Consider the following 12,081-nt stretch of genomic DNA (forward strand, 5'->3'; position numbering starts at 1 on the left):
TGCCGATAATAATGGGCATGCCTAAAAATTATTGCTATCTGACCAGATTTACTAAAGCTTTAACAACTAGTTATAGAGGCTTTAGTCCCGTTGAATCGTTCTACTTTTCTTAGAACAGAGTTTTATAAATTGGTGATTGTTGGGACCGCAAAGTCCCGACTTGGTATTATTGGTGCTGGTGGAGCACTAGATATTCCAGATATTCACAAGAGAACGCAAAATTGGAATTTAGTCACGTTGCGTCAGAAATGGGTTAATGTTTCCTAGATTCACTTGGATGTCTTTATGAGAAGTATTCGTTGAAAAAAGTCCGGAAGTATAAATTTGTTAACAGCAATTGCCAATTATTCGCGATTGAAATGGCTATAGGTCCATACAGTGATCGCTTACAATACTTTAGTTAGCGAATAGATTGAAACACAGGATGCGCCATGACGCACAATAGTGCGATGAAACTTAAGGAAACATGAAATACAGAAATCTTTGTGAGTTTAAGAAAACGCACATGTCTGGCTGCGAATGTAACATGATGTAATTCAGTTTGTCTGCATTCGTGTAGGTGTCATAATATTCAATCATGAGTGAACCTGCCCTTGCTTTAGCCAAAAGGACATCATGTTAGAATAGAAATGCTACCATGTATGACTTAGGGGGTGCTTGGCGACTTTAAGGCATGCAATGAATTTGGACGAATGAATATTGGCATTACATGAAATGAGAATCTGCGGCTACAGTTATTAAAATATTTCTGTTATTAAACAATACGGCCAGAAGATGACCTATCCGAATATAAAATGCATTTCTTCAAGCTAAGCAGAAATCACTGTGACGGTAGTATGTACAGTAACGATGTGCAATATATTTCATCTCGAGTAAACAATGAAAGACAATCTCAGTAGAGTATATGCATTGCTTGTTGTTCCGTCCAATGCAGTGTTTCAATTATCATCTATGTGCTTTTGACGTGATGCACTGAACATCTCCCTGAAACAGTTAGACCAATAATGCTGGCTGGGTGCACCAGATTTTACCTATAAACATGACTTTCAGTATTTCAGGAAAGACGCATAAGTTCGTGGCACCTATCTATTCATGGAATTGCTCTTAAACAATGTTGTGCTTCTGTTCGAGAACTGATATGAATGCATGACGTCACTGTCAGGTGCCAAGAAGCAACAAGAACAAAAGTCACTGGTGTCTTATGCAATCAGTGTTGCTTGTAGACATCTGACGGACATATTCGCTTATGTCGTCGCAAATGAAGAGTTTAGCAAATGAAGTAAGCTTTTTGCAACTTTGTCAAGCGTCAAACCTTGTACACTGAAAAATTGTTATATTCTTTTTTTCTTTGCACACCTTTTCTGCCGGTTTGGATTAATATTCTCTCAAAAGGTCTAAACACTGTGCCGTCTAAAAATTGTTTGCGTTGGACCCGTATTATGAGAACACATGATGGAGGCTTCATATCACCAAATATTGAGAATGGCAAGCTATAATTATTGTGCTTTTCCTAGCAGATATACCTGCAAGGCAAAGTACATATTGTGTAATTGGGCCAACAAAACCTCAAGAGAGGTATCTAAAGCAGAATTATGAAATTCGCACGCCCCGTGGAGTGAAAGACGGTGTCATGAGCGACAGTAATAATGTTAATCAACCACATGCTGTTATCATACGCTTCAACATGTCGTTCATGGCATTTCATATACGAGACCTACACATGACACCAGAAAAAACACTGTTGAGTGCAAACTCCACTCATGAGTCATCTATACTCCGCCTTTTACGTAGTTTGGGGCTTTACATAGTTCGGGGCCAGGCTTTGGATCGACAACTTTCAGGCATATCACTTTCAGAACGGGCCGAGCACTCAAACCGGTAAAAGCGGATGTGACGAAAAAGATTGAAGAGGAGTCATTCCCCGCCAGCTTTAGTTTCACGTCATGTCACTGGAGAGTGCATTGACAAAATGGGCATCAATAATATTGTGACGTCCACTAGTTCACATCGCCTGAAAAAGAGGCATCTCGCTTTATGCTGCGTCGTTTGAACGTGAAAGTGGCACCAGAAGTGACTGATCATACATGCGACCCCTGACGTGCAAGAATGAATTCTCAGGTGCAACGTTCCACGCGGCTTGTCTTTGCGTGGGTGAAAAACTATATGTGAGCGAGTAAGCCTCGGCGTTGACGAGCACTTCCCTTGTTCCTCTTTCTTTTTTTTTTTTTTCATTCGCAGGGTATAGACCGAATCTTGGCGCTGTTTAGACCACCTTTGCCATCAGTCCATGCTAAGACGCGGGTATCGTACATAGGCACTCATAAAAGCGCGAACAGCGGCCTCCAGTTGTCAGAGGCGGCTCTTGGAAGAGTCGTAGTTGTCGGTGTCCGGCCCGCTGTCGGCCCTCTTGTGCGGCATCATGACCACCTCGACGGGCGCCGCGATGCCGGACGGCGACTGCTGATGCGGCGCCTTGGCGCGCTGCGAGGCCTGAGCCATCTGTTTGGTGCTGCCCAGGAACAGCATCTTCTCCAAGTTCCCGACGGGCGCCTCGATGGCCAGGAACAGCAGGAAGGCGCACATGTATGTCATCATGAAGGCGAACAGGAAGTCTTGGAACTGCGCGACAGGAGGAGCGTACAGACCCAGTTTGAGACCTTACGAACAAAATAACGCGAAGCGGCCGCATTGTACGCTTTGCACGCGCACAGAATAGACATATTCTAATATCACTGAAGCTCTTTATAGATAGGCGTCATCCGAGCAAACGCCCGTCTCGTGCTTGTCAATATAAGCACGCTGTGGGGAAGGTATCCTAAAGAAGCAAAATAATGTCCAACTAGCTTCAAGGTCTTACTTCAATTCATGTGAAATACTTTTTATCCCAATACAGTTAGCTCCTAACTTAACAGTGGCAGTACATGGCATTAAACCTAAGAGTGACATAGCTGTACAGCATAACCATAATTCGTGACAGCATATGCGCATTGCGCATGGTTCACTCTGGGTGCCAGTAATTGCCGTAATGGATGTCTTCTGACTCGAGAATGCTCGTGGAGCCTAAAGAGGGAACCGGCACGTAAAGAGGGAACTGAAGAGTGAACCTGGTTATGGGCTGCAGTGCCTGCTCGGGAGTAAAAGGCACTTTTCACCTCTCAGTTCATTGCAAACGTCGCTGCCGCAATCCTGGGAACACCGCTAGACCTATGTGGTTTGGGTCGCACGTAAAATGTAATAGCGAGGTGAATTTGGGCTAGTTGGTAGTTCACAGTGTACTTACAGAAGCCCGTTACGAACGGTTCATAGGTAAAGAAACATGCGCCACAAAAAAGCGCCGTGTTTATTGTACCTGTATATTTACTTATATGTCCCGTTCATAACGCGCGTTTGCAAGTTTACTGTGTATACTAGCAAAGTCAGACGTTCACAGCTTGCACATACGCACCATGGAGGTATGCGAGTAGTGAATGCGCTCTCGGGTGACCAAGCTCCTACTGAGGATGACCACGGTCTGCATAAGGAATGCGCAGAAAGAGAGCCTGCTGAGTGGCACGAAAGCCGCCCAGCTCAAGAACCGGTTCACCAGGCCGCCGCGCCCAGTGGCGCAGGCGAACGTCATCCAGGCCAGGCTCAGGGACCAGGCGGTGCGGTGTGTGGCCGCGTAGAGAAGCGCGTCGGCCGTGTCATACGCAGCGCCCTTGTACCACCGGAATGGCCCGAAGATCACCACGGCGGCTATCACGCCCGACAGCACCCACATGGCCGCCTGCATCAACTGTCGCGGGAGTAGGCGTGCGCCGTTGGCGTTAATGTGCGGCTGCTCACGGCTTGTGCCGAATAGGCACATCGCTCTTCACAGCGCTTGTACAAGAAACATAATAGGAAATGAAAGAAGAAAAAACGTGCGTTTTTGTCCTCTGTGCATGGATCCTTGTCTTTTATGTTTGGCACCACGAATAAGCCAGCCACAAACCCATAGAAAGCACCGTGTTCTCTGCCACCCAAACAACCTGAACCACAACCACGGAAACATATCATCGGTGCTGGTTGCCTACTTTAGCACACAATGGCTACAAAAAATGATTGCAAAGGGCCGCAATAGGGCATTAGGCAACATAAAGCACACGATCCACCGCGCATTGCGTACTGAAGGGTCTTTTTTTGGACGCCAACCTCATATGGCCGTAGTTGTATGTTAAATGACCTTTGCGCAGAATAATAACATCCCAGACAGGCGCGCCACCGCAGGCCACTAGCAACGGTAAATGAGTTGTTGGCCGCACACATTGACTGTAATAGCTTACTTGCACGACGAAAAAAGAAGCAAGTCCTCGAGATGTCTTCTACAATAGTGATTGCGGAAATGTGCACTATGTGCTCAGGTTTTACTGGCAGGTTGTATGTTTTCTCTCAACGGACGAGTGTGCTTTTCGTCCTTAGGCATGGATTTGAGGCTTTTACCTCATGCTAATTTGGATGTCGCGTCAGACTCAGTGAAAGGATAAATGACTTGACCAAGATTATTGTGACTTCAGTCGCAACTGGGCTCAACAAAAAGCACATAGGTAAATGGACAGGTGAAATGGAATTACCAGGTTGATTTTCATAGCTCCGAATGCAAGGACAGCGTAGCCCGTGGCGATGCCAACGCAGAATGCTCCGGCGTGGGCGAAAGGCTTGAAGTACACCTGGTTACCAGCATCTATCGTCTTGCTGCGATGGGTTGAAAACTCGTCAAAGACGCTCGTTCTCGTTCATCCTGTATCTGAATGAAGCTGAGCGCGATACTTCTAGGAACAAAGCAAATTCTTTGCGCAAGCTGAACTCGCATAACTATAGTATACGCGGGGTCGTAGTGTTGCGCTTATTGTCGTGTTCGTTGCATATTAACTAGAATCAGAACTGAACAACTGGCCATGTAGAGCTAGCTATCTTTACAGCGTTATTATGAGCATAATAATATATGAACAGCTAAATAAATGCATGCACCCCAGACTAAAAACTATATAATAGCTCAACGCATACAGGGTGTTTCAGCGAACACTGTCAAAAATTTTTAAAGGTTGCCTGTGGCAGATGGCACAATTCTAGCTCATGAGCTCGTTTAGTCGAAGAGGCGGAGATTACTTGCACAAAAAATTGAAATGCATAATTGACTAATAAAAATTCCCTAATTGAGTTTTTTAACTAATTACCTTATGGCCCATATTTCGATTTACAAATTCTAGCCGTGGAGTTCGCAAAGCAAATCCACTTGGAACGAATTCTTAGGATGACACCAGTCGTTTTATGCATTGAAGCACAAAAGTAACTGGAACGCCAATGCATTTCTCCGCAAAGTTAGGGAATTCGTGCCAAGTGGATCCACCTCGCGAACTCCACGGCTAGAATTTATAAATTGCAATATGGGCCATAAGGTAATTCGTTAAAACCTAATTAGTGAATGTTTGTTATTTAGTCTATTAGGCATTTCAATTTTTGTGCAAGTAATGTCCGCCTTTACGAGTAGACCAGCTCATGAACTAGAATTGGGCTATCTGCCACAGGCAACCTATAAAAATTTTTGAAAGTGTCCGCTGAAACACCCTTCATACGAATATCCACCGATCGATTCTGATGACATTCTCGTTTTTTTCATCCATATTACTTAACTGGGCTGAGTTATGTTCACTGTCATTGCAGGCGCAGCGAAGCGGACTGCCCTTGTAAAAGGAGGCGCAGGAAGTCTCCTTAAGTGAGGATGAGGACTGTTGCTCAGGTTACGCAAAAGTGATGGGCTTCCTGCCCGCCTCAGCAAGCCTTGTTGCTGAAACATACACTTTTTTTTTCTGGAATACTTGCACAGTGCTGTGTTGAGTTTATTTTTAGGCCGTTAGTTTTTAGAGGTTTACTACAACGACTGTTGCAAGAGTGCGCGTGGTTAAAATGGAATAGTCATGGCTTCTTCAGGTACTACGTATACGCTTGTTATCTCCAGCCTAAATATAACCCGACGATAGCTGAACACTTTTGAACATCCTACTTTTTTGGAGTTTCTCTTGAGTACCCTTACAATTCGGACGCTCTCAGCCATCTCCAGTGCTTGTAAAGTTCATTGATTAATCGTTCATACAGTCCACTAATCAGCGTTAACTACAGCTCGCGCTTAACTTGTAGTTGTGTGGGACACTGTCCGCGGCTATCCAAAGATTGATGCGAGGCTCACTTGATGTTAGTGTCGATGTAGATAGCTGTAGGTCCGTAGTCATACAGACGAGTCTGTATCGCGACCACTGCAGAAGTGACGAGCACGACGAGGGTGAGCACGGCGAAGCCAACCTTTTTGTACCTGAAATGACGCACAAGAGGTGGGCCAATCAGGTTGGAGCTGGATGCTGTTTCGCTTCGTAACGGCGCTGTTGTAAACATTGTAAAATGTCTCGTCGCGACCGAGCGAGAAAAACCAGCAAGCCCGATAAGCTTGATTTGGTTTTTGTAACTACTGTATAATGTAAAACCAAGCGACACCGCAAGACAGAGTGTTTTGGGCAGTGGTTCAACAGTGTGCTCATGCGCTTCGCTCCAAGTACGATACTTTTGTATTCATTCCAAGCAGGAGCCGATACCGATAACATTTGTACGTTATTATTCAGAAGAGCTATTTGGGGCCGTTGGAAGTGGTTATACGAAGAAGAAAGCCATGGTAACTGTCTTACTCGATGCTGGGCACCTCAGTAACAGTTTTGGAGGGAATTCTGGTCGATGTCATATCTTTAACTGACACAATAATAGTTTGGTTCCTAAATACAGAATAATAATAAAAAAGTTTGCTGAGCGGGATGATCACCTTGAAAACAACGAGAGATCAGTCTACTACGCTAAATGTTCATCCACGTCACGTGTCCTTTACTTCTCCACCGCTCTTCTCGGGTCTGTCTAAAATTTTAAATCGCTGTCGTTCTGTATTCAAACAATGTTTTGAATATTGTTGTTCTGCAAATGAATATATGAATTATTATAGCATCCAATTGAAATATGTACGCTTATCATTAACGTTCACTGTCCTTTCGCGACAGTGATAGTTCATGAAAAGCGAACCTGTGCAGACAGCCATAGCTTTGCATTTAACAAGTGGGAAGAGTGTTGACGGCAGTATTTCGCCACAGCGAAAACGAGATATGAAACGGTGGTTCACAGGCTTATCCTAACATGGTGTGGTTTTAGCGGATTGCAGAAAACCGAAAGGAAGCTTATTTTCTCAGAATTCTGAAGTATGCCTTTCGAAGTTAAAAATATTTTCACACACAAAGCACGGAAGGCATAATAGTGTACCGAACCTTTGACTCCGATGCCCTTATGTCGAAGAATTTGTGGTAACAAGCCTATAAGCTCCCAAATGCATGGAAATGAAAACAGATGCCAGTGGAAACAAACATTAAGTGGATAAATTAAAATCTCGTACCTGATCATTAACATGGGAATGACCCAAAGGGTAGCGTAGATTTGCCAATCGACGCTGATGTACCACAGGTGGCCGAGGCACTGAGGCAAAAAGAAATACATATAAGGGGTATGTTTAAAACCGCTATGTCTGGAAGACAATAAATAAAGGTTAGAAATCGATTTACATACAGATTATCTATAGTGGATAATATTGTGGCTATTGGAAGTGAACTTGCGTTTGTCAGTTTTCTGCAATCATAACATTCAGTCCCTCTGGAGGCTTTTGGTCCAGGATGAGTATGAGTACCTTTGCTTTTAAAATGGTAATTTGATATAGTAAATTCGTATATTCTTGGCTGGAGAAGCCCTTTCGCTTGATGGCTTGTTCAAGCGACCTGGGATGGCAGGCTCTTTGAAATGCGCATCTCAACCAGTATTTATAGAATGCTGACTACAAGTTATAATTATTTAGCCAAAGGTGGCGTGCTAAGATACGATGGCGACCAATTCTTAGAAACTTTTGCACAAATGTGTTGAACAGGTCTTCCAAACCATAAAGGACTATTTTATGCCGAATGTTCATTGTTATCTACGTTTGTCGAGCAGAACGTATCAACAAGATAAGTAGATAACATTTTCAGACGCAGCCTGTATGTGGCGACTGATTGTGCACCTTGTTCAGCGTATGCACCGCTGTGCATGTTTTTACTCTAGGAATATACAGACCTGTACTTGTCTTCCGTGCACTGCCATTGCGTGCTACCATAAGACGGTTTTGTCTTGTTTGGTTTTTTACGCCTTATTGCTGTTATACAATATAACTTCTAGAAAATAAAAGACATTAACTTCGCTGCTTGGAGCGAAAATGAAGTTCGCGAGAACAGATTGGAGTATTTTACTTTTAGCACAAGGAGGTAATTATAGTAAGCAAATGTGTTCTGAAAGTAACATTGCGACATGAATAAACAAAAACAAAAAAAAAAACTTTCATAACTAGATTAGAATCGAATAGAACACGACAATATGTGAACTTTTTTCAGCTGTGTTAGATGCACATGGCGTATTGCGCATGCGAAAACCATCCACATTTAGTTTGAAAGAAGTAAAACCTCCGGCTAACATTCTTTGAAGCTTAATAATGTAGCAATTTACTGCAGACCGTCACGCAAAATTATGCCTAGCTATGCGAGCAGGTGTTCCTTTGTACTTTCCTTTTTTTAAATTTTCGTTATGGAGAGCTTGCCTATGTCATCGAGTCGCGCTTGCTTGCTGGCTTGAAAGCCTTTATTGAAAACAAGAAGCGATGGAGCCCTTAGGGTGTTTCGCAATAGGCGGAGTCCCTATTCCGGGATCCCATTGGTACCAGCCGCCAGCTCAACCCTCCCAACCGAGACCTTTTGGGCCTGAAGGTCCGAACAACCACGCAGGGCCGCCTCCGGCAACGTTGGTTGTCAAAGGGCACGCACCATGTCGAAAAAGGGCACCCAGTTGTTGATGTGGAGTAGCACGCGCCACCAGTTCTTTTCGCATTGGCCGAAAAGGATGTCCTTGTACTCGGAGAAGAGCGGTCCCGTGAGGAATAGTGGCAATAGAAGCCAGACGCCCACCAGGAACATCACCGGTGCTGTGATTCTATGGACGAGTACCAACAAACAGATTCAGAGTGACGCTTGTAGGATTCAATTTGCAAATATGCATGAATTCAAATGAATAAAGAAACAACAGAAAGGTTAACTAGAATTAAGTGCGGTTACTCACAGTGTACGCTATGAAAAAATTGTCTTATAACTGTATAGGTACAGCGGTCAACCGTCTCCAGCAGCGGACACCGTAACTGTCACACAATGCGGACACCTAGGCCCAAATTGACAAAGATCTTCGTTAAAAAAAAAGCGGTTTGCCATTACCCAGCCTCATTTGCCTTTAATATGTCCTACATCACAATTGGCTGGCGCCTGCTCTTGCGAACAATTTAAGAATAACAATGTTTTTGTGAATGCAGGGGCGCTATAACGAAAAGCTATTCCAATCTGTTTCTATTCCAATTCTGCCACTAGAACTCCACAATTGGTCAAACATTTTTCGGGCTACCCCTACATCGCCTATTTATCATGGGACGTCACGAAAACCGCGAAAACTGCTCATCTGATATGACGTGAACACACGGATTATGCATGATTATGTCGAGCAAAAGCAAAAAAAAAAAAAAATTCTTTCCGATTCTACGCCATGTTTTGCCATTAGCCCTCTCCACTTCTGCATGCTCCTCGCCTCTGGTCAGCCAATTAGATAAGAATGTCCTATAATGCGATTTGCTTTCAAAGCAAACAAAAGTTACCTCCTATAAACGAGGAGAATATTTATTAGGCGATTCAAACAACACTGCGGTTCACCACCCGATACTTTCGTCGCTGGTTACGTAAATATGACATCAGGAGTTTGGAATAAAGTCACAATGAAATAGTTTTACGTTATAGAGACCCAGGTTCAAAACTAGGCACAGGGGTCAATTTAACAAAGCTTTTCGTTCATAAGGGCTTTTTTTTTTTTCATTGGCCGGCTGCCTTCGATAATTATGTGTCAAGCATCAGATTGGCTCAAATTTTCTCTTGCGAGAAATTCCGAGGTTAGATGTTTTTGTGAATACGGGGCCTGTTGCGCGGCAGAAGAGGAGCGATCAGCGGGCGCTCTCAGGCAGTCTTTCTCCCTAGAAATGAGCAAGATAAATTCTGCTTAGCTTCGGTGATCTGAACCGGCGCGTTGAGCATAACATGCCTGATAGTCCTGTTGAGCGTGCGTATAGAGACGAATGGGGAGAGGTGTTCGGATGGCAAAACGACACGTATGCGCCTGCAGGAGTGCAGTACATTATCACACGTGGTCTCTTAAATTTAACAGAAGCAGCAACATTTTTTCTTGACATACATGGGAACCAGTGACCAGAGCAGTCAATGTGTCGGCGTCTTGTATATTTATTTTTTCTAGAAATTGGTCTATCTGTACGACATCGCAGGATACAAGCCTTTGTTCGGCGAGTCGTTGTCACGTCGTCCTCTGGTTTCTGCGCACATCAGACGGGAATAGCGCCTGAGACGTCCGCAAGATGACAGCTGCCGTATAAACAGAAACAATGCTTAACATTGCTTAGTATAGGCAGGAAGTTTTGGACAGCCTTCATTAGCTCGTCCTACGGTTGACTGCGTATTACACTTTTTATTGTCACGCTCGCATTTTTTTTTCTGGGCACTTGCAATTTCTCTGAAAAAATAAACATTTCGATTTACTTTCATTATCACTATTATGACTTTGGGCCTTCTTTCTCACATCAAAGGTATTTGCTTATGTAATATTTGGAAGGGTCTACAGGAGGCCTCTTGGAAAGCGGCCGTTGTCCGTACCTGATGTATCGTCGGACCAGCAGCAAAACGATAGGAACGGCCAGGGTTCTTTTGTAATCCTTGAGGTACTTAATCACGTTGTATGCCACAAGGAAGCCGCTGTGAGCCAGAAAAAAAAGAAGTGAAAACGGGGGTTCCTATAGCAAACGCGCTCAAGGTTAGAGGGGCATCAAGATGACTTAACACAGTTGCCAGCGGTGCACACTGAGCATGCGGCGCCAATGAGCTTTCAGGGCAGTTCAATTGGTTTCACGTGTTCCGTGTCCACCGCTGGATGCAAGCGTCGATAGAGAATGTTCATCACCTGATGAAAAGGAACGTCTGGATGCATGGGTAGGCGTTTGCAATCATGAGGAACGCGGCCTGGCTGTGGTACTTGATTATGTTGAGTGAGTCGGCTGCAATAAATGAAACGCCAAGCCAATTGCAAATCAAATCAAATTACTAGCCTTGTGAGTATCCTTTGTTATTTAGATAAATTATCCTTAGCTTGTCCGGGCTGTTCTCACGGCTGCATAATGGTTGCCTTTAACACAGCCGTGATTTATTGAATACCGATCAACAGCTGCGTTTCTTACCGAGACATCCCGGAGTAACACACATGAAGCAAGATTACTATAAGAATATGAACAGTGACAGTACATACATTAAGTAAATTAAGAAAGAATGCAAATAATGTTAGTACCAACCCAATTCACAAATAGCAAGTGTAACTGCATAGACGTAAACGTTACATCTATAGCGTGAAATATTCGTTAACCATTAAAAATAATATGCATAAACAAAGGCGGGTTCACATATGAATGTATACTTAATTACGCAGATGAAATAAAGCGTCGCGCTTCTTCAATGAGATATATATATATATTTTAATTCTAAAGCGTCAAATACTTTTCGTCACCATTTTCTATGCTCATCTTCGAACTTTGCGCAATAAGATGTACTTCGAACTCCCTTTAAAAACCATCCGTCCGTGAGGTTTCGTGTGGGAGAAACCGCCAATTTGTGGCGCTATAGTGTAGTCCAACTAAAGCTTTGTCGTTTGTTTTTGCGGCAGAAACACATTGTGCGCCCACTAGAGACATCGCGGGTGTTTTGTTTCCTTTTCTTTTTTTAAGCAATATGAAAAGAGGTTTTTCCATACGAACCCACTCCCGGACCTGGAATCAGTGACAAGATAGAGCGTTGCACGCCTACTATTGAGCTGTGACTCAAACCGCGCCAGCGGAGCCGTCGGATTGCGGCCAGCAATGAGTGTCTC

The 12,081-nt window shown here is 43.9% G+C and overlaps 1 protein-coding gene across 1 annotated transcript in view; it reads right to left on the reverse strand.

The window, feature by feature from the left end:
• Positions 1-2,291: 2,291 nt before the first annotated feature.
• Positions 2,292-12,081, reverse strand: part of LOC119434385 (nose resistant to fluoxetine protein 6) — a 71,747-nt gene continuing 61,957 nt past the window's right edge. Inside the window, exons 6-13 of the mRNA XM_049672995.1 lie at positions 11,125-11,218; positions 10,821-10,919; positions 8,889-9,054; positions 7,442-7,521; positions 6,206-6,328; positions 4,593-4,713; positions 3,446-3,775; positions 2,292-2,619 (exon numbers count right to left, since the gene is read on the reverse strand). Coding sequence (XP_049528952.1) covers positions 2,350-2,619; positions 3,446-3,775; positions 4,593-4,713; positions 6,206-6,328; positions 7,442-7,521; positions 8,889-9,054; positions 10,821-10,919; positions 11,125-11,218 — 1,283 coding nt within the window. The 3' untranslated portion in view covers positions 2,292-2,349. The remainder of the gene's footprint in view (positions 2,620-3,445; positions 3,776-4,592; positions 4,714-6,205; positions 6,329-7,441; positions 7,522-8,888; positions 9,055-10,820; positions 10,920-11,124; positions 11,219-12,081) is intronic.

Source organism: Dermacentor silvarum, chromosome 1 (assembly GCF_013339745.2).
Source record: "Dermacentor silvarum isolate Dsil-2018 chromosome 1, BIME_Dsil_1.4, whole genome shotgun sequence".
Classification (NCBI taxonomy): Eukaryota; Metazoa; Arthropoda; class Arachnida; order Ixodida; family Ixodidae; genus Dermacentor; species Dermacentor silvarum.